At 48.8% G+C, this 27,257-nt stretch overlaps 1 protein-coding gene across 1 annotated transcript in view; it reads right to left on the bottom strand.

Annotated features, from left to right (window-relative positions):
- The window catches only part of NDUFB5 (NADH:ubiquinone oxidoreductase subunit B5), an 87,070-nt gene that overhangs the window by 35,294 nt on the left and 24,519 nt on the right, over positions 1-27,257 (bottom strand). The window contains exon 3 of the mRNA XM_063916318.1: positions 241-307. Coding sequence (XP_063772388.1) covers positions 241-307 — 67 coding nt within the window. The remainder of the gene's footprint in view (positions 1-240; positions 308-27,257) is intronic.

Here is a 27,257-nt window from a genome sequence, read left to right as displayed (position 1 = left end):
TCTGTGCAGGGTAAATACTGGCTGCTTTATTGTTACACTGCAATTTAGATTTCAGTTTGAACACACCATACCCAAATCTAACTCTCTCTGTACATGTTATATCTGCCCCCCCCTGCAGTGCACATGGTTTTGCCCAATTGCCTACTTTTTTGGTTCGCTAACAAGCCTGAATAAGGCCCTTGGTCATACCTTAAAAATAGAAGAAAAAAAAAAATAACTTAAATATACACCCATACTTACCAATAAAAATATTGATAAGGGCGATAACCACACCTGCGGGTACTGCAGCGAGTAACACATAATGTTTCTGAAAAAAAAAAAAAATTCAAATAAATCTCTTTCAAACACATGATAAATAGATGGGACACACACAAACCTGTAATAAAAGTACCCCTATGTCAAATCTCTCTTTAATTCTGTATACCGGTAACAATTACCCTGCCCTTACTACTCATGTAAACCTTTTTCCATTCACTTTAGTAGGGTATCTACATGTAGTGCAAACATTAATATGCCACTGAAACACTTCTAATATATCACTGGAGAAATGAGTGAAGATCATGGTTTCCCTTCACAGACTATTCTCCCCCTTGAGTATTTCAGAGACCACAACAGAGTTTGATGACAGAAAGTTTTGTAAAAAATGTTCCGCATAGGAACAACATTAGGCATTTTTACAAGTGAGAGAGAGAGTTGCTACAGAGCTGTCCTCATTCATCTTGCCTCAATATGACATGCAGCAGGAGATGCCTGTAGTAAATGAGCCGACAGGTCCTGTGCAAGTCGTGTTAGGATCAGGTGTCTTTTGTTGCCAAAAATGCATCTCACTTGCATCACTACAAATAAGATTCACAATGTATCTGCATATAAAATGCTACGTTAGTGTTTTTTACAGTGTTTTCCAGGAAAATACTGTAACATAGCATTTTGGAAGCAGATCTAGCTGCAGGCGCACACAATATAGTCATGCATCATATAATTTTAATCAGCAGCTCAACGCTAGATCTCACGTGGCCTAGCGTGCCAAGAGGGGCTGTTTGGCGTGACTGCAGCAAAGATGTAGGAGGACACACCTGTATGTAACTTCCTCAATAATGTACTGTAGGATTAAATACAGGTGGAGTATCCCATATCCAAATATTCCGAAATACGGAATATTCCGAAATACGGACTTTTTTGAGGGAGAGTGAGAAAGTGAAACCTTTGTTTTTTGATGGCTCAATGTACACAAACTTTGTTTAATACACAAAGTTATTAATAATACTGTATTAAATGACCTTCAGGCTGTGTATATAAGGTGTATATGAAACATAAATGAATTGTGTGAATGTAGACACTTTGTTTAATGCACAAAGTTATAAAAAATATTGGCTAAAATGACCTTCAGGCTGTGTGTATAAGGTGTATATGTAACAAATGCATTCTGTGCTTAGATTTATCTCCCATCACCATGATATCTCATTATGGTATCTAATTATTCCAAAATACGGAAAAATCCGATATCCAAACTACCTCTGGTCCCAAGCATTTTGGATAAGGGATACTCAACCTGTATCAGCCATTGTAAAACTGGCCAAATCACCACTGAATAGTCAGACAGAGTTTTCCAAGAAAGACCTCTTAATCTGGTGGTATTGCCCAATCTGAAAGATTTGACCAAGTGTGAAATGCTTGGAGCCATTTTTGGATGTTGTAAAACTGCTGTTCTGAATCTTCTCTGCATTAAGTTTCATTTTATGTTCCAACTTTGGCTGTTTATGGATACCATAACTTCAAATGACTGCTGTACTTGCATTTTCTATTGGTACTCTGGATCATAATTTCTGTTACAGTGCTAGTTTGCGAGAAAACTGGATTTTAATACCTACGGGTAAATCCTTTTCTCGTAGTCCATAAGGGATATTGGGGGAAAGTAGTATGATGGGGTATAGACGGGGTCCAAAGGAGCCAGTGCACTTTAAATTTCTTCAACTGGGTGTGCTGGCTCCTCCCCTCTATGCCCCCTCCCACAGGCAGTTATAGGTAAAAACGTGCATGAAGGAGAAAGGACATATATGAGAGAAGGAACATGATAACAAAAGGTGGTGAGATTTACATACCAGCACACCACTAACATAAAACAACCAGCAACGGCTGATGATAGCTGAACAGGTAAAAAGAACCTGCAGAAAAGTCCACGCACTGAGGCGGCCGCCCAATATCCCTTAAGAATGCCAAATTGCTTTCTCACAAATATTTAAAATGCCCGCTCTAATATATATTGTAAACGCCTGCACCTCTTATTACCATATCCCATGAATGTGCGCTATACATCGCAAAACACTGCATCCCATAAGAGAAAACAATACACCCACACATTGGCCCTCATTCCGAGTTGTTCGCTCGCAAGCTGCTTTTAGCAGCTTTGCACACGCTAAGCCGCCGCCTACTGGGAGTGAATCTTAGCATAGTAGATTTGCGTACGAAAGATTAGCAGATTTGCGAATAGACAGTTCTAAGCAGTTTCTGAGTAGCTCGAGACTTACTCTGCCACTGCGATCAGTTCAGTCAATTTCGTTCCTGGTTTGACGTCACAAACACACCCAGCGTTCACCCAGACACTCCCCCGTTTCTTCAGACACTCCCGCGTTTTTCCCAGAAACGGCAGCGTTTTTTCGCACACACCCATAAAACGGCCAGTTTCCGCCCAGAAACACCCACTTCCTGTCAATCACACTACGATCACCAGAACGAAGAAAAAAAAACGCGTAATGCCGCGAGTAAAATACCTAACTTAATAGCAAATTTACTTGGCGCAGTCGCACTGCGGACATTGCGCATGCGCATTAGCGACTAATCGCTCCGTTGCGAAAACAACAACAACAACGAGCGATCAACTCGGAATGACCACCATTATCTGAGTTCCAAAGCTCATTGATGTATATATTTGTTGTTAAAAGGATATGGATTCAATATATATTACAAAGTACAGTATACCTATAGTTACATGAGTACTACTCACACAGTAAGCAGTTAATACCTAAAGTTACATACAGTTACATGCCAGCATACAATACCATTATCCTTAAGTTATATAAATTTGTCTTTCCATATCACTCTCTCTCTCTCTCTGTAAAGTAATACTGGGACTCCATCTTCCTCTGAGTCCAAAACAGGAACTGAGCTGGCAATAACTCCATCATCGTCTCAGACCTTACAGCAACTCTGAGACCAAAACAGGAACTACCTTCCTGTGTGATCAGCTATGTGTTATCTAGTTTCTGGGGGAAGGATTCACGATGAGTCACCAGTTCCTTTGTATATGCTAAACAGGTTCAGCCTTGGGGACGTCCAAAGGGCTGGCCTGAGTTTCCTGTTCATTACCTGTTTGGAATATCTATTGTTCTAATAAAAGTGATTTTAGCTTTTATACATTTAATCATAATTCCGTGTTGCAATGTCCTACAACTTAATAACAAGTATCAAATGAATCTACACATTAATCTGGTTGTTTTAATAGTAAACATGACCGGTCTATCTTGTTTCGTTCAAATAATACACATACATGACACCACTCCATCATATACAATTCTAAATCATCATGATGTCTGGCGCTTAATACCACCACAATTATGTACTGCATGAAATAAGTGTCGAATCCATCTCTGTGGCATGTCCGTGTAAATGAGTGTGTTACCATATATGGCTGTGCTCGCTGCGCGTATTTGCAAGTATAGCGACTTATGTGTGTAGTTTGTATGTTCTCTTATGTCATTTTTTTTTTACTTCGACACCCTTGTGGACTACGAGAAAAGGATTTATCGGTAGGTATTAAAATCCTATTTTCTCTAGCATCCATAAGGGATATTGAGGGAAACTAGTACGATGGGGACGTCCAAAAGTTTCAGGAACGGGCAGGAATGTGCGGAGACTGCTGCAGCACCGCCTGCCCAAACTGGGTATCCTCTTTGGCCAGGGTAACAAATTTGTAGAACTTCACAAAAGTGTTCTTACCCGACCAGGTAGCAGCTCGGCATAGTTGCAAGGCCGAGACTCCACGGGCAGCCGCCTAGGAAGAGCCCACTGATCTAGTAGAGTGGGCCTCCAGAGACTTAAGAACAGTTAAGGCTGCAGACACATAGGCCTGTTGGATAGTAAGCCTAATCCAACGAGCAATAGACTGCTTTGAAGCAGGGCAACCCTTCTTCTGCGCATCATAGAGCATGAACAAGGAATTCATCTTTCTTACCCGAGCTGTAACCTTGACATAGATCTTCAAGGCCCGCACAGCATCCAATGCCTCCTGAGGAGCAGACGCGTCAGAACTGGACGGAACCACTATAGGTTGATTCAGATGAAACGCAGAGACAACCTTCGGCAGGAACTGATGTCTAGTCCGGAGCTCCGCTCTGTCCTTATAAAAGACTAAGTAGGGACTTTTACACAATAATCCCCCAATGCTGAAACACGTTGAGCAGAAGTCAGGGCCAGTAACATCACCATCTTCCACGTGAGCTACTTGTCTTCTACCGTCAGAGGTTCAAACCAGGAGGACTGTAGAAATTTCACCATTACATCCAAATCCCAGGGCGCCGTAGGCGGCACAAAAGGGAGGTTCTATGTGGAGTACCCCTTGCAAGAAGGTCTGAACTTCTGGCAACACTGCCTATTTCTTCTAAAAGAAAATGGAGAGAGCTGAAACCTGGACCTTAATGGAACCCAGACGCAAGCCCAGAACCCAGCCTGCAGGAAACGTCCCAAGCAAAACTCTGCAGGCAGATACGTGCGTTCCGCGCACCAAGAGACATCTCTCTCCAGATACGAGGATAGGGTTTTGACGTCACAGGTTTCCTGGCCTGAACCATGTTTTCAATAACCTTCTTGGAAAGGCCCTTGTGAGCTAGGATGTTCCGCTCAACCTCCATGCCATCAAACGTAGTCGCCGTAAGTCCAGGTAGATGAGCGGTCCATGTTGAAGATCTCTGAGTGGTAGAGGCCAAGGGTCTTCGACGGACATGTCCAGAAGATCCGCATACCACGTCCTCCGAGGCCAATCCGGGGCAATCAGAATTGCCTGGACACTTTGATTCCTGGTGGTCTTTAGCACTCGTGAAAGCAATGGGATCGGAGAAAACAGGGAGATCAGCCAGTCTGGCCAAGGCGACGCCAGTGCATCCACTGCCCTCGCCTGAGGGTCCCTGGTCCGCGAGCAGTACCAGGGACGTTTCTTGTTGAGACGAGAAGCCATCATGTCTATTTGTGGGCAACCCCAACAGTCGACGATCTGCTGGAACACCAGATGGTGGAGCCCCCACTCCCCCGGGTGGAGATAGTGACGACTTAGGAAGTCCGCCTCCCAGTTGTCCACACCTGGAATGAAGATTGCTGACATGGCTCATGCATTTCTTTCCGCCTAGAGGAGTATCTTTGACACCTCTCGCATGCAGGCTCTGCTCTTTGTCCCTCCGTGTTGGTGGATATATGCCACTGCCGTGGCGTTGTCCGACAGTACCTGGATTGTGTGATCTTTGAGTAGAGCATTGTAGATCGCCCGAAGTTCCAGAATGTTGATTGGAAGGAGGCTTTCAAAGGATGACCACCTGCCCTGGAACTGTGCCCCTTGGGTGACAGCTCCCCATCCTCGCAGACTCGCATCCATCAAGAGGAGGGACTATCCTGAAACCCAAAACTCCTGGTTTCCAGGAGATTGGAGGACTGCAGCCACCACAGGAGAGAAATCCTGGCCTGAGGTGACAGCTGAATCATCCGGTGCATCTGGAGATGCGATCCGGGCCACTTGCTCAGGAGATCCAACTGAAGCGTTCTGGCATGTAATCTCTCATACTGGATTGCCTCGTATGAGGCAGCCATCTTTCCCAACAATCTTATGCAGAAATGTACGAACACTCGAGTAGGTCGGAGCACCATGCGGACCATCTCCTGAAGTGTTTTCACCTTGTCCTCTGGTAGAAATACCTTCTGGGCCACAGTATCCAGCAACATCCCCAGGAACAGGAGCCTCTGAGTTGGCTCCAGGTGTGACTTCTGGAAGTTGAGGATCTACCCATGGTCGGACAGAAGACGGATGGTGCGGTCGATATGGAGCAACAAAAGCTCCCTGGATCTTGCCTTTATCAGAAAATCATCTAGATAAGGAACCACATTGATCCATTGGATTCAGAGTTGAAGCATGATCTCCGCCATCACCTTCGTGAATACCCTTGGGGCTGTTGACAGGCCGAAGGGCAGTGTTTGGAATTGGAAGCGATTGTCCAGCAGGGCAAACCGCAGGTACGCCTGATGAGGAGGCCAAATCGGAATATGAAGATAGGAGTCCTTGATATCCAAGGAGACCAGAAATTCCCGATCCTCCAGGCCCGCAATCACTGCTTGCAGGGAATCCATTTTGAACTTGAACACACTTAAATAAGGATTCAGGGATTTCAGATTCAGAATGGGTCGGCCGAACCGTCCGGCTTCGGCACCACAAACAGGTTTAAGTAAAACCCCTTGCTGCATTGCGGTAGTGGTACTGGAACAATGATGTGGGACTGGACCAATTTTCGGATAGCCTGTTGTAACGTAACTTTCATATCCTCCAAATCTGGTAAGCTTGATTTGAAAAATCGTTGAGGGGGAGGAGGGAGAGTACTGTCGAACTCCAGCTTGTATCCTTTAGAAACGAGCTCCCTGACCCAGGCATCCTGGCAGGAGGTCTCCCAGACACAGCCTAAAGTGACACAGTTGAGCTCCCACCTAGAGATCCCCTCGGGGTGGGTGGGCACTGTCACGCTGAGGCTTTAGTGGAAGCAGAACTGGTGGACTGTTCCTGAGGACAGATACTTGCAGGTTTTCTGGACTCTGGTACCTCTAGCCGCATTGGAGGCACCTTTGATCGAAATGTGCGAGACTGAAAGGACTGGACAGACGGTCACGGATAGGAATGTCTCGCTGGCGGAGCCCCAGAGGGGAGAAACGTGGATTTCCCCATAGTAACTGTGGAAATCCAGGCATCGAACTCAACCCCAAAAAGCCATTCCCCAGAAAAGGGGAGGGACTTCACATTACGTTTGGATTCTGTGTCCGCAATCCACTGACGCAACCACAAGGCCTTGCGCTCCGACACTGCCATGGCTGACGTCCGAGCATTTATGTTCCCCATCTCCTTGAGGGAATCACAGAGGACACGGGTAGCGTCATGAATGTGCTTTAGAAGGGTAACCATGGTAACTAAGGGCATATCCCCCGAAAGGCTCCCTGAATCTGCGTGACCCAAAAATGAATGGCATGGGTCATCCAGCAACCCGCAATGCCTGGTCTTTGTGAAAGGCCGGCTGCAGTGTATATAGATTTTAGGGTAGTCTCAATCTTTCTATCCCCAGGATCCTTCATAGTAAAAGGAGCCCGGGGCAGGCAGCACCGCCTTCTTAGACAGGCAAGGGACTGAGACATCCACCCCAGGGGGTTCCTCCCAAATTTTCAGTGCGCAAAAACTTTTTGGATACTTGGAATTTGTTGTCTGGATTTTTCCAGGTCTGTTTAAACAAGTCATCTAACTCTGGAGATTCAGGGATAGCGATATTGGGCTTGTTTTGAACAAAGAAAAACAACTGCTGTAACACATCCCTTATAGCCAAAATGAGGGGTTCAATACCCTGAGAAGAAATCGGGATCCAGGTCATCCCCATCATCCTGGATATCATCTGTATCAGATAGCAGCGCAGGTAAACCACGCTTCTGGGGACCTGCATGAGACAGGGGGTGGCTGTACATCAGCCCTAGCAGCTAAATCTGCAACAGCTTGTTGCACTAGCGGAGTTTTCTGCACATCAGCAGTGAGCTGGGATGACATGTCTGACATCATAGTTTTAAGAGACCCTAACCAGTGGGGCTCTGTAACCTCTCCCCTAATTTGTGATGATTGACTACATTGCTCACATGAAACAGTCATTAGATAGTGGAGAGAATCTGGTGTGACAAATACTGAAAAGCTTGTGCTCACCCATATTTCACAGTAAGTACAAACACACACACAGACAGTTATAAAGTAGAGATGAGCGGATTCGGTTTTACTCGGTTCTCAAAACCGAATCTTATTGGCTATCCAAAACACGTGACATCCGTGAGCCAATAAGATTCGGTTTTGAGAACCGAGTAAAACCGAGTAAAACCGAATCCGCTCATCTCTATTATAAAGCAAGCTTGCCCTACTGTATGTGAGAGGAGACACAAAGAGAGGGAGGAATACCAGCACACCCTGAGCTGCACAGCCCCAGTGAGACTGTCGGCTCTGTAATCACAACAACACTAATAAAAGCAGTCCAAAATAGGATTAAAAATTTTAAATAGTGTACAATAGCGGCTCTCCCCTTAGCTACACCCTGTACCGGTTTCCAGCGTGTCTGTGAGGCAGGAAGCACTGAGTGTGTGCTGCCGATGGCTGCAGTAAGCAGAGGAAGGCGCCAAAACGCAGCTGGTCCTGCTCCGAGGAAGCTCTGCCCCCTCCAATGGCGCCAGAGCTATACATATTATTTATACTGGCAAAGTCTCCAAGTAAGCTTAAAACCTCACACAAGTGCTTAGTTACGCATTTTTTGTGCCAGTGTACTCACAGGGGATCCCGTACGTCGCGACCATGGTCTGCCGCACTTTAAACTGGGGGCCCACCTAGTGGGGTCCCTGCTGTGTACTCCCCACCGATGTCACCTTCAGGCTAATGTTAGGGGTGTGCGGCATGCTGCGGTTGTGACAGCCAAGGCGCAGTGCCCCGCTGAACAAACAGCCCCTCAGGACGGTGGTCCTGCAGCAGGGAAGCGGCTCTGCACCTCGTCCCCTCCCCTAACTCCCACGGTGCAGGTATGCTGTTGCCCAAACAGCATACCGAAAAACCTACCGGTAAATCTTTTTCTCCTAGACCGTAGAGGATGCTGGGGACTCCGTAAGGACCATAGGGATTATACCAAAGCTCCAAACCGGGCGGGAGAGTGCGGATGACTCTGCAGCACCGATTGAGCAAACATGAGGTCCTCATCAGCCAGGGTATCAAACTTGTAGAATTTTGCAAAGGTGTTTGAACCCGACCAAGTAGCTGCTCGGCAAAGCTGTAACGCCGAGACGCCCCGGGCAGCCGCCCAAGAAGAGCCCACTTTCCTAGTGGAATGGGCTTTTACCGAATTTGGTAACGGCAATCCAGCCGTAGAATGAGCCTGCTGAATCGTGTTACAGATCCAGCGAGCAATAGTCTGCTTGGAAGCATACAGGACAAACAGTGCCTCTGTTTTTCTAACCCGAGCCTTCCTGGCTAAGTAAATTTTTAAGGCCCTGACTACATCCAGGGACTTGGAATCCTCCAAGTCTGCCGTAGCCACCGGCACCACAATAGGTTGGTTCATATGAAACGATGAAACCACCTTAGGCAAAAATTGAGGACGCGTCCTCAACTCTGCTCTATCCACATGGAAAATCAGATAGGGGCTTTTGTGAGACAAAGCCGCCAATTCGGACACCCGCCTTGCAGATGCCAAGGCCAACAACATGACCACCTTCCAAGTGAGAAATTTTAATTCAACTGTTTGAAGAGGCTCAAACCAGTGAGATTTTAAGAACTGTAACACCACGTTAAAGGTCCCAAGGTGCCACTGGGGGCACAAAAGGAGGCTGGATGTGCAGCACTCCCTTTACAAAAGTCTGGACTTCTGGGAGAGAAGCCAATTCCTTCTGAAAGAATATAGATAGGCTCCATTAAGGTACAGATTTCGGCCCTAACTTCAGGCCCATATCCACTCCTGTCTGTAGAAAGTGGAGAAAACGACCCAAGTGGAAATCTTCCGTAGGAGCATTCTTGGCTTCACACCAAGAGACATACTTCCGCCAGATACGGTGATAATGTTTCGCTGTCACCTCCTTCCTAGCCTTTATCAGAGTAGGGAGGACTTCCTCCGGAATACCTTTCCCAGCTAGGATTCGGTGTTCAACCGCCATGCCGTCAAACGTAACCGCGGTAAGTCTTGGAATACGCAGGGCCCCTGCTGCAACAGGTCCTCCCTGAGAGGAAGAGGCCATGGATCTTCTGTGAGCATCTCCTGAAGATCTGAATACCAGGCCCTTCGAGGCCAATCTGGAACTATGAGTATTGACCGAACTCTTTTTTGTCTTATGATTCTCAATATTTTTGAGATGAGAGGAAGAGGAGGGAACACATAGACCAACTGAAACACCCACGGTGTCACCAGGGCGTCTACCGCTACTGCCTGTGGGTCCCTTGACCTGGCACAATACCTCCGAATCTTCTTGTTGAGGCGTGACGCCATCATGTCTATTTGAGGAAGTCCCCAAAGACTTGTTATCTCTGCAAAAACTTCTTGATGAAGTCCCCACTCTCCTGGATGGAGATCGTGTCTGCTGAGGAAGTCTGCTTCCCAGTTGTCCACTCGCGGAATGAAGACTGCTGACAGAGCGCTTACGTGATTTTCCGCCCAGCGAAGAATCCTGGTGGCTTCCGCCATTGCCACTCTGCTCCTTGTCCTGCCTTGGCGGTTTACATGAGCCACGGCTGTGACGTTGTCTGATTGAATCAGAACCGGTAGGTCGCGAAGAAGATTCTCCGCTTGTCGTAGGCCGTTGTATATGGCCCTTAATTCTAGAATGTTGATGTGTAGACAAGCCTCCTGGCTCGACCATAGTCCCTGAAAATTTCTTCCTTGTGTGACTGCTCCCCATCCTCGGAGGCTCGCATCCGTGGTCACCAGAACCCAGTCTTGAATGCCGAACCTGCGACCCTCTAGAATAGAGGTGGGCAAAATACGGCCCGCGGGCCGGATGCGGCTCGCAAACCGATCCTGCCCGGCCCACTGCCTCCCACCAGCGAGTAATGACAAGCGGCCCGACCGGCTGAGCTGCTGGTCATTGCTCTGCACTGCAGTACCTCCTAGCTGCCGGCGGCGCCTCTCTCTCCTGCTGCGTTGTAGCAGCCTCCTCCCGTCCAAAGTGACAACGGCTGTGTTCAGCCGAAAAGGGTGCGGAGCTATGTGCCGATGAGGGGCGGGGCTACACGGGACAAGAGGCAAACTGCTACAGATCCATCCTTCCTGCCACTGCCAGCCAGATCAGTAAGTAAATGGGAAAAGTGAAAGAAAGTGTGTGTGTGTGTGAGAGAGAGAGAGAGAGAGTGTGTGTGTGATAGTGTTTGTATATTTGTGTGTGCGGGCAGTGGCGTCGGACTTCTTTTAGGTTGCGGGGAGAGAACTTTAGCTCTCGCTGTACCATCCCCTCCTGTGTTCTGTCACCGTGTCACCCCTGTGTTCGGTCACGTGTCACCCCCCCATGTTCTGTCACCGTGTCATCCCCGTGTTCTGTCAGAGTCCCCCCCCCCCCCCGTGTTCTGTCACTGTGTCACACCCCCCGTGTTCTGTCACTATCACCGCCCCGTGTTCTATCACTGTGTCACACCTTTCCCCAGGGGCTATAAGACACTGGATAATTTGCTTGCTGCGCAATAATTATCCTAAATAATGCTGTAATGTGTGTAAAAGGAGCTCTACCTGGTGTAATGTGTGTAAGTGGCGCTGTGTGGCGCAATTTGAATAATGGAGACTATTGTGCAGCCTTATATGAATCTGTATTATTTGTTGCCCACACCCCTTCCACATGAAGCCACGTCCCTATATTTTTGGCAAGTGGGGGGAGCTGCTATTTTGTTTGTGGCCCTCGGATACTGACAGGAAATGTGAAGTGGCCCCTCAGCTGAAATAATTGCCCACCCCTGCTCTAGAAGGTGAGCACTCTGCAGCAACCACAGGAGAGACACCCTGGCCCTGGGGGACAGGCATATTTTCTGATGAATTTGAAGATGTGACCCGGACCACTTGTCCAGAAGGTCCCACTGAAACGTCCTCGCATGAAACCTGCCGAAGGGGATCGCCTCGTAGGTCGCCACCATTTTTCCCATTACTCGAGTGCATTGATGAACGGACACACTGTTCGGTTTTAACAGGTCTCTGACCATGTTCTGGAGTTCCTGGGCTTTTTCCATCGGGAGAAAAACCCTCTTTTGTTCTGTGTCCAGAATCATGCCTAAGAACGATAGCCGAGTCGTTGGAACCAACTGTGACTTTGGTAGATTTAGAATCCAGCCATGTTGCTGCAGCACGCTCAGGGAGAGCGCCACGCTTTTCAGCAACTGATCTCTCGTGATCTCGCTTTTATCAGGAGATCGTCCAAGTATGGGATAATTGTGACTCCCTGCCTGCGCAGGCGCACCATCATTTCCGCCATTACCTTGGTGAAAATCCTCGGGGTCGTGGAAATCCCAAACGGCAACGTCTGAAACTGGTAATGACAGCCCTGTACAGCGAATCTCAGGTACGCCTGATGAGGAGGATATATGGGGACATGAAGGTATGCATCCTTTATGTCCAGTGACACCATAAAATCCCCCCCTTCCAGGCTGGAGATAACTGCCCGCAGCAATTCCATCTTGAATTTTAACTTTTCCAAGTACAGGTTTAGGGATTTTAGATTTAGAATGGGTCTGACCGAGCCATCCGGTTTAGGGAACCACAAACAGGGTTGAATAGTAACCCCTTCCCCTGTTGAACGAGGGGAACCTTGACAATCACTTGCTGTCGACACAGCTTTTGAATTGCAGCTAAAACGATCTCCCTTTCTGGGGGAGAAGCTGGTAAAGCCGATTTGAAAAATCAGCGAGGAGGCACCTCTTCGAATTCCAGCTTGTAGCCCTGGGATACAATTTCCATCGCCCAAGGATCCACGTCTGACTGAACCCAGACGTGGCTGAAGAGTCGAAGACGTGCCCCCACCGGCGCGGACTCCCTCAGTGGAGCCCCAGCATCATGCGGTGGATTTAGTAGAAGCCGGGGAGGACTTTTGCTCCTGGGAACTAGCCGTGGCAGGCATTCTTTTCCCTTTACCCTTACCTCTGGCGAGGAAGGAAGAGCCCCGACCTCTTCTGGATTTATGCGACCGAAAGGACTGCATCTGATATTGTGGTGTTTTCTTTTGCTGTGGGGGAACATAAGGCAAAAAAGTAGATTTACCCGCGGTAGCTGTGGAAAACAGGTCCGCGAGACCTTCCCCAAATAACACCTCACCCTTATAAGGCAAAACTTCCATATGCCTCTTTGAGTCGGCATCACCCGTCCATTGGCGGGTCCACAGGGCTCGCCTAGCAGAAATGGCCATGGCGTTGGCTCTTGAACCTAGTAAGCCAACGTCTCTCTGAGCGTCTCTCATATATAAGACTGCGTCTTTAATGTGACCTAAGGTCAATAAAATGGTATCCCTATCTAGGGTATCCATGTCAGCTGACAAGGTATCTGTCCAAGCTGCTACCGCACTACAAACCCAAGCCGATGCTATTGCCGGTCTGAGCAAAGCACCCGTATGTGAATAAATCGATTTTAAGGTAGTTTCCTGTCTGCGATCAGCAGGATCCTTGAGGGCCGCCGTGTCTGGAGACGATAGCGCCACCTTCTTGGACAAGCGCGTTAAACCCTTGTCCACCCTGGGCGAGGATTCCCACCGTACCCTGTCCTTTGCAGGGAAAGGATACGCCATAAGAATCCTCTTGGGAATCTGCAGTTTTTTGTCTGGAGTTTCCCAAGCTTTTTCAAATAACGCGTTCAGCTCATGAGATGGGGGAAAGGTTACCTCAGGTTTCTTTTCCTTAAACATGCATACCCTCGTGTCAGGGACAGAGGGGTCATCTGTGATATGCAAAACATCTTTCATTGCAATAATCATATAATGAATACTTTTGGCCACCCTTGGGTGTAACCTCGCATCATCGTAGTCGACACTGGAGTCAGAATCCGTGTCTGTATCAGTGTCTGCTATTTGGGACAGGGGACGTTTTTGAGACCCTGAAGGACCCTGTGACAGTCAAAGCCATGGATTGACTCCCTGTTTTATCCCTGGACTCTGCTTTGTCCAATCTCTTATGTAATAAAGCCACATTTGCATTTAAAACATTCCACATATCTAACCAATCAGGTGTCGGCGTTGCCGACGGAGACACCACAATCATCTGCTCCACCTCCTCCTTAGATGAGCCTTCCGCTTCAGACATGCCGACACACACGTACCGACACTCCCACACACTCAGGGATGTATCTATATGGAGCCAGTCCCCCAATAAGGCCCTTTGGAGAGACAGAGAGAGAGTATGCCAGCACACACCCAGCGCCACCGGACACTGGAATAAAATCCCAGTTAGTACAGCGCTTTTATATAAATATCTAAATACACTCACTGCGTCAATTAAATGTGCCCCCCCCCCCCCTCTTTTTTGCCCTCTGTAACCTTGTTCAGCAGGGGAGAGTCCGGGGAGCCAGCTTCTCTGCAGTGTGCTGTGGAGAAAATGGCGCTGGTTAGTGCTGTAGGACCAAGCCCCGCCCCCTCACCGGCGGGCTTCGGTCCCACTCAAATTATTTATACTGGCGGGGGTTTATTAATATACTGCCTCTGCAGTATCTACTTTATATGCCAGTGTCCCTAGAGGTTTTTATTGCTGCCCAGGGCGCCCCCCCTGCGCCCTGCACCCTTACAGTGCCAGCTGTGTGGGTCTGTGTGGGAGCAATGGCGCACAGCGTTACCGCTGCGCTTTACCTCAGTGAAGAACTGAAGTCTTCTGCCGCCTGTGAAGTCTTCTTTTCTTCTTAATACTCACCCGGCTTCTATCTTCCGGCTCTGTGAGGAGGACGGCGGCGCGGCTCCGGGACGATCGGCGAGGGTGAGACCTGCGTTCCGACCCTCTGGAGCTAATGGTGTCCAGTAGCCTAAGAAGCAGAGCCTATCATTCAAGTAGGTCTACTTCTCTCCCCTCAGTCCCACGATGCAGGGAGCCTGTTGCCAGCAGTGCTCCCTGAAAAGAAAAAAAAAAAAAAACTAACAAAAAGTCTTTCAGAGAAACTCAGGAGAGCTCCCCTGCAGTGCACCCAGTCTCCTCTGGGCACAGGATCTAACTGAGGTCTGGAGGAGGGGCATAGAGGGAGGAGCCAGTGCACACCCATTCTAAAGTCTTTAGAGTGCCCATGTCTCCTGCGGAGCCCGTCTATACCCCATGGTCCTTGCGGAGTCCCCAGCATCCTCTAGGACGTACGATAAATAAATGTTTTAAATGAAATTGAAGAAAACTCTCTGGAGCTGCAGAGATGTGCATCCTCTCCTGAGGGCACTTTTTTCTAAACTGCCTGTGGGAGGAAGTATAGAGGGGAGGAGCCAGCACACCCAGTTGAAGAAATTTAAAGTGCACTGGCTCCTTTGGACCCTGTCTATACCCCATCGTACTAGTTTCCCCCAATATCCCTTATAGATGCTAGAGAAATCCCTATACCAGGGCTATGTCCTGTATTGTGGCACTTGCTCCACTCTCCTCTCCATGGACTAACATTATGTAGATTGACTTGGGAGAACCTATATAAATTATGTATGCAATATACGCACACAAGACAAAAAAATAGGATTTTACTTACCGGTAAATCTATTTCTCGTAGTCCGTAGAGGATGCTGGGGACTCCGTAAGGACCATGGGGAATAGACGGGCTCCACAGGAGATAGGGCACTTTAAGAAAGCTTTGGATTCTGGGTGTGCACTGGCTCCTCCCTCTATGTCCCTCCTCCAGACCTCAGTTAGAGAAACTGTGCCCAGAGAATATGAACAGTACGAGGAAAGGATTTATGTAACCTAAGGGCGAGATTCATATCAGCCACACCAATCACACCGTATAACTTGTGATAAATCACCCAGTTAACAGTATGAATAAGTAACATAGCCTCGGTTCAAGACCGACCAACTATAACATAACCCTTTTGTAAGCAATAACTATATACAAGTCTTGCAGAAGAAGTCCGCACTTGGGACGGGCGCCCAGCATCCTCTACGGACTACGAGAAATAGATTAACCGGTAAGTAAAATCCTATTTTCTCTAACGTCCTAGTGGATGCTGGGGACTCCGTAAGAACCATGGGGATTATACCAAAGCTCCCAAACGGGCGGGAGAGTGCGGATGACTCTGCAGCACCGATTGAGCAAACAGGAGGTCCTCCTCAGCCAGGGTATCAAACTTATAGAACTTTGCAAAGGTGTTTGACCCCGACAAAGTAGCAGCTCGGCACAGTTGTAGTGCCGAGACCCCTCGGGCAGCCGCCCAAGAAGAGCCCACCTTCCTAGTGGAATGGGCCTTAACCGATTTAGGCAATGGCAATCTTGCCGTAGAATGCGCCTGCTGAATTGTTACAGATCCAGCGAGCAATTGTCTGCTTTGAAGCAGAAGCGCCAACCTTGTTGGCCGCATACAGAACAAACAGAATTTCAGTCTTCCTGATCCTAGCTGTTCTGGTCACGTAAATCTTTAAAGCCCTGACCACATCCAGGGACTCTGAGTCCTCCAAGTCCCGTGTAGCCACAGGCACGACAATAGGTTGGTTTATATGAAAAGATGAGACCACCTTGGGCAGAAATTGAGGACGAGTCCTCAACTCTGCCCTATCCACGTGAAAAATCAGGTATGGGCTTTTATATGATAAAGCCGCTAATTCCGAAACACGCCTTGCAGAAGCTAAGGCCAACAACATGACCACTTTCCAAGTGAGGTATTTCAACTCCACCGTTTTCAGTGGTTCAAACCAAGGTCACTTGAGGAAACTTAATACCACGTTAAGATCCCAAGGCGCCACCGGAGATACAAAGGGAGGCTGAATATGCAGCACTCCCTTCACAAAAGTCTGTACTTCAGGAAGAGAAGCCAATTCTTTTTAAAAGAAAATGGATAAGGCCGAAATTTGGACCTTTATGGACCCTAATTTTAGGCCCAAATTCACTCCCGTTTGAAGGAAGTGAAGCAGACGGCCCAAATGGAACTCCTCCGTAGGAGCAGCTCTGGCCTCACACCAAGAAACATATTTCCGCCATATACGGAGATAATGTTTCGATGTCACATCCTTCCTAGCCTTGATCAGGGTAGGAATGACCTTCTCCGGAATCCCTTTTTCAGCTAGGATCCGGCGTTCAACCGCCATGCCGTCAAACGCAGCCGCGGTAAGTCTTGGAACAGACAGGGCCCCTGCTGCAGCAGGTCCTGCCTTAGAGGAAGAGGCCACGGATCTTCTGTGAGCAACTCTTGCAGATACGGATATCAACTCCTCCTTGGCCAATCTGGAACAATGAGAATTGTTCTGACCCTTCTTAGTGTTATTAATCTCAACACCTTGGGTATGAGAGGCAGAGGAGGAAACACATAGACCGATCTGAACACCCACGGTGTCACCAGAGCGTCTACAGCTACCGCCTGAGGGTCTCTTGACCTGGCACAATACCTCTTTCGCTTTTTGTTGAGACGGTACGCCATCATGTCTATTTGAGGCAGTACCCACCGATCCATGATCTGTGCGAAGACTTCTTGATGAAGTCCCCACTCTCCCGGATGCAGGTCGTGCCTGCTGAGGAAGTCCGCCTCCTAGTTGTCCACCCCCGGGATGAACAGTGCCGATAGTGCGCTTACATGGCCTTCCGCCCAGCGCAGAATCCTGGTCGCCTCTGCCATGGCCACTCTGCTCCTTGTGCCGCCTTGGCGGTTTACATGAGCCACTGCCGTGATATTGTCCGACTGAATCAGAACCGGTTTGTTCTGAAGCCACTCCTCCGCCTGGCGTAGGGCGTTGTAAATGGCCCTTAACTCCAGGACATTGGTGTGGAGACAAGTCTCTAGGCTTGACCAGAGACCATGGAAATTTCTTCCCAGTGCGACAGCCCCCCAACCTCGGAGGCTCGCGTCCGTGGTCACCAGGATCCAGTCCTGAATGCCGAACCTGCGACCCTCTAGGACGTGAGCACTGTGCAGCCACCACAGGAGAGATACCCTGGCCCTGGGAGACAGGGTGATACGTTTCTGCATATGTAGATGGGACCCGGACCATTTGTCCAATAGGTCCCATTGGAAAGTCCTCGCATGGAACCTGCCGAAGGGGATGGCCTCGTATGAAGCCACCATCTTCCCCAGAACCTTTGTGCAATGATGCACCGAAACCTTTTTTGGCTTTAAAAGGTTCCTGACCAGGGCTATGAGCTCCTGAGCCTTCTCCACCGGAAGAAAAACTCTTTTTTGGTCTGTGTCTAGAATCAGGCCCAAAAAGGTCAGACGCGTTGCAGGTACTAGCTGTGATTTCGGTAAATTGAGAATCCAGCCGTGCATCTGCAACGTCTTCACGGACAGAGACACGCTGTCCAGCAATTTCTCCCGAGATCTCGCCTTTATAAGGAGATCGTCCAAGTACGGGATAATTGTGACTCCCTGCTTGCGCAGGAGCACCATCATTTCCGCCATTACCCTGGTGAAAATTCTCGGGGCCGTGGAAAGACCAAACGGCAACGTCTGAAATTGGTAGTGACAATCCTGTACTGCAAATCTCAGAAACGCCTGGTGAGGTGGGAAAATCGGAACATGAAGGTACGCATCCTTTATGTCCAGGGACACCATCCAATCCCCTCCCTCCAGGCTGGCGATGACCATTCTGAGCGATTCCATTTTGAACTTGAACCTCTTCAAGTACAGGTTCAGGGATTTTAGATTTAGAATGGGTCTGACCGAACCGTCCGGTTTCGGTACCACAAACAGGGATGAATAATAACCCTCTCCTTGCTGGAGATGAGGAACCTTGATTATCACCTGTTTAATGTACAATTTGTGAATTGCCGCTAACACTAGCTCCCTCTCTGACGGGGAAGCCGGCAGAGCCGATTTGAAAAACCGGCAAGGGGGCATGTCTTCGAATTCTAGTCTGTATCCCTGGGAAACAATCTATTGCCCAGGGATCCACCTGTGATTGAACCCAGACGTGGCTACGAAGACGTGCCCCCACTTGATCTGACACCCCCCCCCCCCCCCCCCCGGAAAGCCCCAGCGTCATGCTGTGGACTTTGCGGAAGTAGGGGAGGACTTCTGCTCCTGGGAACTAGCCGAGTGCAGCTTTTTTCCCTTGCCTTTACCTCTGGCAACGAAGGACGATCCTCGTACCTTCTTGTTTTTATTGGAACGAAAGGACTGCATTTGATAATGTGGTACCTTCTTAGAATGCTGCGGGGGAACATAAGGTAAAAAATTCGATTTACCGGCCGTAGCAGTAGAGACTAGGTCCGAGAAGCCTTCTCCAAACAACTCCTCCCCCTTGTAAGGCAATGACTCCATATGCCGCTTTGAGTCGGCGTCTACCGTCCACTGTCGGGTCCACAAGAGCCGCCTAGCAGAAATAGACATAGCGTTTATTCTAGAGCTTCGTAAACAAATGTCTCTCTGAGCATCCCTCATATACAAGGCAGCATCTCTGATATGCTCCATGGTCATTAGAATGGTATCCCTATCTAAGGTGTCCATCTCCGTAGATAAGGAGTCTGCCCATGCCACGACAGCACTACAAACCCAGGCCAACGCCATGGCCGGCCTAACTATAGTTCCTGAATGTGTGTAAATGTGCTTCATGGTAATTTCCTACTTGCGTTCAGCAGGATCCTTGAGGGAAGCAGTATCCGGAGAAGGCAGTGCCACCCTCTTGGATAAGCGTGTCAGCGCCTTGTCTACTTTAGGCGCAGATTCCCATCTTATCCGATCCTTCTGTGGAAAAGGATACGCCATGAGAATCCTTTTGGGAACATGGAGTCTCCTATCCGGAGATTCCCAAGCCTTTTCGCATAATTCGCTTAGCTCAAATGAGGACGGAAACGTGACCTCAGGCTTTTTCCCTTTATACATGTGAACCCTCGTGTCAGGGACAGGGGGTTCCTCCGTGATATGCAAAACCTCTTTTATGGCAATAATCATGTACCTAATACCTTTTGCCATCTTCGGCTGTAATTTTGCATCCTCAGTTGACACTAGAGTCAGTATCTGTGTCGGTATCTGTGTCAGCGACCTGGGATATGGGGCGCTTTTGAGACCCGGAAGGTCCTGGCACCACAGGGACAGGCACGGACTGGCTACCTGACTGATCCTTAGCTTCAGCTTTGTCTAATCTTTTATGCAGGAGATTTACATTTGCATTCAAGACATTCAGCATATCCACCCAGTCCGGTGTCGGCGTTGCCGACGGCGACCTGACATTCAAGCACTCCCCCTCCACATTAAGCAAGCCTTCCTCATCAAACATGTCGACACACACCTACCGACACACTGCACACACCCAGTGAAACTTTTTCTGAAGACAGTATCCCCTGAAAAGCCCTTTGGAGACAGAGAGAGAGTATGCCAGCACACACCCCAGCGCAACAACCTGGAGACCAACACAGAATGCTTTTCCCCAGCAGCGCTGTATTATACTTTATCCGCCAATTATGTGCCCCCCCCTCTCTCTTTTTAAACTCCCTTCACCGTGTGTAAGCAGGGGAGAGTCCGGGGAGCTTCCTCTCAGCGTTCTGTGGAGAGAGAAATGGTGCCGGTGAGTGCTGAGGGAGAAGCCCCGCCCCCTCGGCGGCGGCGGGCTCTGTCCTGCTCAAAATCGTGTAAAATGGCGGGGGCTCAATTATATACATGTACAGTGCCCAGCTGTACATGTATATACCTATTTGCCATCTAAGAGGTGTTATTATTGCGTCCCAGGGCGCCCCCCCTGCGCCCTGCACCCATACAGTGACCGGAGTGTGTGAGGTGATGTGTAGCAATGACGCACAGCTGCAGTGCTGTGCGTTACCTCTGTGAAGCTGAAGGCTTCTGCCGCCTGAGACGTCTTCTTGCTTCTGTTCTTCTGGCTCTGCGAGGAGAACGGCGGCGTGGCTCCTGGGGTGGACGCCCAGGACGAACCTGTGTTCACCCCCTCTGAAGCTAATGGTGTCCAGAAGCCGAGGAAGCAGATCCTATCAGTTAAGTAGGTCTGCCCCTCTCTCCTCAGTCCCTCGATGCAGGGAGCCTGCTGCCAGCAGTGCTCCCTGGGAAAAAGTAAAAATCCAAACAAAAATGCTTTCTGTAGCAAAGAACTCAAGAGAGCTCCCTGCAGTGCGCCCTTCATCCTCTGGGCAGTATAAAACGGAGGTCTGGAGGAGGGACATAGAGGGAGGAGCCAGTGCACACCCAGAATCCAAAGCTTTCTTAAAGTGCCCTATCTCCTGCGGAGCCAGTCTATTCCCCATGGTCCTTACGGAGTCCCCAGCATCCTCTAGGACGTTAGAGAAAATATGGAGGTGCAGAAGGTCAAGGAGTTCAAATCAATCTTTCTTGGCTAACCATACACACTTATTTCTAAAATAAGAATTTACTTACCGATAATTCTATTTCTCGTAGTCCGTAGTGGATGCTGGGGACTCCGTAAGGACCATGGGGAATAGCGGCTCCGCAGGAGACTGGGCACAAAAGTAAAGCTTTAGAACTACCTGGTGTGCACTGGCTCCTCCCCCTATGACCCTCCTCCAAGCCTCAGTTAGGATACTGTGCCCGGACGAGCGTACACAATAAGGAAGGATTTTGAATCCCGGGTAAGACTCATACCAGCCACACCAATCACACCGTACAACTCGTGATCTAAACCCAGTTAACAGCATGATAACAGAGGAGCCTCTAGAAAAGATGGCTCACTACAGCAATAACCCGATTTTTTGGTAACAATAACTATGTACCAGTATTGCAGACAATCCGCACTTGGGATGGGCGCCCAGCATCCACTACGGACTACGAGAAATAGAATTATCGGTAAGTAAATTCTTATTTTCTCTAACGTCCTAAGTGGATGCTGGGGACTCCGTAAGGACCATGGGGATTATACCAAAGCTCCCAAACGGGCGGGAGAGTGCGGATGACTCTGCAGCACCAAATGAGAGAACTCCAGGTCCTCCTCAGCCAGGGTATCAATTTTGTAGAATTTTACAACGTATTTGCTCCTGACCAAGTAGCTGCTCGGCAAAGTTGTAAAGCCGAGACCCCTCGGGCAGCCTCCCAAGATAAACCCATCTTCCTTGTGGAGTGGGCATTTACAGATTTTTGGCTGTGGCAGGCCTGCCACAGAATGTGCAAGCCGAATTGTACTACAAATCCAACGAGCAATAGTCTGCTTAGAAGCAGGAGCACCCAGTTTGTTGGGTGCATACAGGATAACAGCAAGTCAGTTTTCCTGACTCCAGCCGTCCTGGAAACATATATTTTCAGGGCCCTGACAACGTCTAGCAACTTGGAGTCCTCCAAGTCCCTAGTAGCCGCAGGCACCACAATAGGTTGGTTCAGGTGAAACGCTGAAACCACCTTAGGGAGAAACGGAGGACGAGTCCTCAATTCCGCCCTGTCCGAATGGAAAATCAGATAAGGCTTTTACAGGATAAAGCCGCCAATTCTGACACGCGCCTGGCCCAGGCCAGGGCCAACAGCATGACCACTTTCCATGTGAGATATTTTAACTCCACAGATTTAAGTGGTTCAAACCAATGTGACTTTTTGGAACCCAAAAACTACATTGAGATCCCAAGGTGCCACTGGAGGCACAAAAGGAGGCTGTATATGCAGTACCCCTTTTACAACGTCTGAACTTCAGGGACTGAAGCTAGTTCTTTTTGGAAGAATATTGACAGGGCCGAAATTTGAACCTTAATGGACCCCAATTTCAGGCCCATAGACACTCCTGTTTGCAGGAAATGTAGGAATCGACCCAGTTGAATTTCCTCCGTCGGGCCTTACTGGCCTCGCACCACGCAACATATTTTCGCCAAATGCGGTGATAATGTTTTGCGGTTACATCCTTCCTGGCTTTGATCAGGATAGGGATGACTTCATCCGGAATGCCTTTTTTCCTTCAGGATCCCGCGTTCAACCGCCATGCCGTCAAACGCAGCCGCGGTAAGTCTTGGAACAGACAGGGTCCTTGCTGGAGCAGGTCCCTTCTTAGAGGTAGAGGCCACGGATCCTCCGTGAGCATCTCTTGAAGTTCCGGTTACCAAGTCCTTCTTGGCCAATCCGGAGCCACGAATATAGTGCTTACTCCTCTCCATCTTATCAATCTCAGTACCTTGGGTATGAGAGGCAGATGAGGGAACACATACACTGACTGGTACACCCACGGTGTTACCAGAGCGTCTACAGCTATTGCCTGAGGGTCCCTTGACCTGGCGCAATACCGGTCGAGTTTTTCCCAACGGTTTATAATCATGTGGAAGACTTTTGGGTGAAGTCCCCACTCTCCCGGGTGGAGGTCGTGTCTGCTGAGGAAGTCTGCTTCCCAGTTGTCCACTCCCGGAATTGCTGACAGTGCTATCACATGATTTTCCGCCCAGCGAAGAATCCTTGCAGCTTCTGCCAATGCCCTCCTGCTTCTTGTGCCACCCTGTCTGTTTACGTGGGTGACTGCCGTGATGTTGTCCGACTGGATCAACACCGGCTGACCTTGAAGCAGAGGTCTTGCTAAGCTTAGAGCCTTGTAAATGGCCCTTAGCTTCAGGATATTTATGTGAAGTGATGTCTCCAGGCTTGACCATAAGCCCTGGAAATTCCTTCCCTGTGTGACTGCTCCCCAGCCTCGCGGGCTGGCATCCGTGGTCACCAGGACCCAGTCCTGAATGCCGAATCTGCGGCCCTCTAGAAGATGAGCACTCTGCAACCACCACAGGAGGGACACCCTTGTTCTTGGTGACAGGGTTATCCGCTGATGCATCTGAAGATGCGACCCGGACCCTTTGTCCAGCAGGTCCCACTGGAAAGTTCTTGCGTGGAATCTGCCGAATGGGATTGCTTCGTAGGAAGCCACCATTTTACCCAGAACCCTTGTGCATTGATGCACTGAGACTTGGCTCGGTTTTAGGAGGTTCCTGACTAGCTCGGATAACTCCCTGGCTTTCTCCTCCGGGAGAAACACCTTTTTCTGGACTGTGTCCAGGATCATCCCTAGGAACAGAAGACGAGTCGTCGGAACCAGCTGCGATTTTGGAATATTGAGAATCCAATCGTGCTGCCGCAACACTACCTGAGATAGTGCTACACCGACCTCCAACTGTTCCCTGGATCTTACCCTTATCAGGGAATCGTCCAAGTAAGGGATAACTAAAATTCCCTTCCTTCGAAGGAATATCATCATTTCGGCCATTACCTTGGTAAAGACCCGGGGTGCCGTGGACCATCCATACGGCAGTGTCTGAACTGATAGTGACAGTTCTGTACCATAAACCTGAGGTACCCTTGGTGAGAAGGGTAAATTTGGACATGAAGGTAAGCATCCTTGATGTCCCGAGACATCATGTAGTCCCCTTCTTCCAGGTTCGCAATCACTGCTCTGAGTGACTCCATCTTGAATTTGAACCTCTGTATGTAAGTGTTCAAAGATTTTAGATTTAGAATCGGTCTCACCGAGCCGTCCGGCTTCGGTACCACAACAGTGTGGAATAATACCCCGTTCCCTGTTGCAGGAGGGGTACCTTGATTATCACCTGCTGGGAATACAGCTTGTGAATGGCTTCCAAAACTGCCTCCCTGTCAGAAGGAGACATCGGTAAAGCCGACTTTAGGAAACGGCGAGGGGGAGACGTCTCGAATTCTAATTTGTACCCCTGAGATATCACCTGAAGGATCCAGGGGTCTACTTGCGAGTGAGCCCACTGCGCGCTGAAATTCATTGAGACGGGCCCCCCACCGTGCCTGATTCGGCTTGTAAAGCCCCAGCGTCATACTGAGGGCTTGGCAGAGGCGGAAGAGGGTTTCTGTTCCTGGGAACTGGCTGATTTCTGCAGCCTTTTTCCTCTCCCTCTGTCACGGGGCAGAAATGAGGAACCTTTTGCCCGCTTGTCCACGAAAAGACTGCGCCTGATAATACGGCGTCTTCTCATGTTGAGAGGCGACCTGGGGTACAAACGTGGATTTCCCAGCTGTTGCCGTGGCCACCAGGTCTGAAAGACCGACCCCAAATAACTCCTCCCCTTAATAAGGCAATACTTCCAAATGCCGTTTGAAATCCGCATCACCTGACCACTGTCGTGTCCATAACCCTCTACTGGTAGAAATGGACAACGCACTTAGACTTGATGCCAGTCGGCAAATATTCCGCTGTGCATCACGCATATATAGAAATGCATCTTTTAAATGCTCTATAGGCAAAAATATACTGTCCCTATCTAGGGTATCAATATTTTCAGTCAGGGAATCCTACCACGCCAACCCAGCACTGCACATCCAGGCTGAGGCGATTGCTGGTCGCAGTATAACACCAGTATGTGTGTAAATACATTTCAGGATACCCTCCTGCTTTCTATCAGCAGGATCCTTAAGGGCGGCCATCTCAGGAGAGGGTAGAGCCCTTACAAGCGTGTGAGCGCTTTATCCACCCTAGGGGGTGTTTCCCAACGCACCCTAACCTCTGGCGGGAAAGGATATAATGCCAATAACATTTTAGAAATTATCAGTTGTTATCGGGGGAAACCCACGCATCATCACACACCTCATTTAATTTCTCTGATTCAGGAAAACTACAGGTAGTTTTTCCTCACCGAACATAATACCCCTTTTTTGGTGGTACTCGTATTATCAGAAATGTGTAAAACATTTTTCATTGCCTCAATCATGTAACGTGTGGCCCTACTGGAAGTCACATTTGTCTCTTCACAGTCGACACTGGAGTCAGTATCCGTGTCGGCGTCTATATCTGCCATCTGAGGTAACGGGCGCTTTAGAGCCCCTGACGGCCTATGAGACGTCTGGACAGGCACAAGCTGAGTAGCCGGCTGTCTCATGTCAACCACTGTCTTTTATACAGAGCTGACACGGTCACGTAATTCCTTCCAACAGTTCATCCACTCAGGTGTCGACCCCCTAGGGGGTGACATCACTATTACAGGCAATCTGCTCCGTCTCCACATCATTTTTCTCCTCATACATGTCGACACAAACGTACCAACATACAGCACACACACAGGGAATGCTCTGATAGAGGACAGGACCCCACTAGCCCTTTGGGGAGACAGAGGGAGAGTTTGCCAGCACACACCAGAGCGCTATATATATATATATATATATATATATATATATATATATATATATATATATATATATATATATATATATATATATATATAGATAACCTTATATAAGTGTTTTTCCCCTTATAGCTGCTGTTTTATTTAATACTGCGCGTAATTACTGCCCCCCTCTCTTTTTTAACCCTTTCTGTAGTGTAGTGACTGCAGGGGAGAGCCAGGGAGCTTCCCTCCAACGGAGCTGTGAGGGAAAATGGCGCCAGTGTGCTGAGGAGATAGGCTCCGCCCCCTTATCGGCGGCCTTCTCTCACGTTTTTCTATGTTTTCTGGCAGGGGTTAAATGCATCCATATAGCCCAGGAGCTATATGTGATGCATTTTTTGCCATCCAAGGTGTTTTTATTGCGTCTCAGGGCGCCCCCCCCCCAGCGCCCTGCACCCTCAGTGACCGGAGTGTGAAGTGTGCTGAGAGCAATGGCGCACAGCTGCAGTGCTGTGCGCTACCTTGTTGAAGACAGGACGTCTTCTGCCGCCGATTTTCCGGACCTCTTCTGTCCTCTGGCTCTGTAAGGGGGCCGGCGGCGCGGCTCTGGGACCCATCCATGGCTGGGCCTGTGATCGTCCCTCTGGAGCTAATGTCCAGTAGCCTAAGAAGCCCAATCCACTCTGCACGCAGGTGAGTTCGCTTCTTCTCCCCTTAGTCCCTCGATGCAGTGAGCCTGTTGCCAGCAGGTCTCACTGAAAATAAAAAACCTAAAACTAAACTTTTCACTAAGCAGCTCAGGAGAGCCACCTAGTGTGCACCCTTCTCGTTCGGGCACAAAAATCTAACTGAGGCTTGGAGGAGGGTCATAGGGGGAGGAGCCAGTGCACACCAGGTAGTTCTAAAGCTTTACTTTTGTGCCCAGTCTCCTGCGGAGCCGCTATTCCCCATGGTCGTTACGGAGTCCCCAGCATTCACTTAGGACGTTAGAGAAAAATGTTTTGCTTAACAGCGAAAAATATGACGTAATAAAGTTGTGCATATATTTTATATATAGAGAAACTAGCCTGATAGTGAATGATCTAGCAATATGTGCCAGGGGATCCATCCACACCACTATGCCAGGGAACTGGGGGATTTGTATGCGAATAAAAGAATGGACATAGAAAAGTTACAGATTTAAATAAGTGTCACATTATTTTCCATGTTACCTTAAGATTGTAAGTTCAAATGGGCAGCACCTTAATTTCTCATGTTACAGAATATTACGTTTTGCTAAAAAGAATCAGAGGCTGAAACAGATTTATTAAAGGATATGCATTTACTGTTAACTACACACAAGAAAGCTGCACT

Source organism: Pseudophryne corroboree, chromosome 4 (genome assembly GCF_028390025.1).
Source record: "Pseudophryne corroboree isolate aPseCor3 chromosome 4, aPseCor3.hap2, whole genome shotgun sequence".
Taxonomy (NCBI): domain Eukaryota; kingdom Metazoa; phylum Chordata; class Amphibia; order Anura; family Myobatrachidae; genus Pseudophryne; species Pseudophryne corroboree.
Note: the sequence above shows the minus strand (reverse complement) of the source record. Positions and strands in the feature narration are given on the sequence as shown.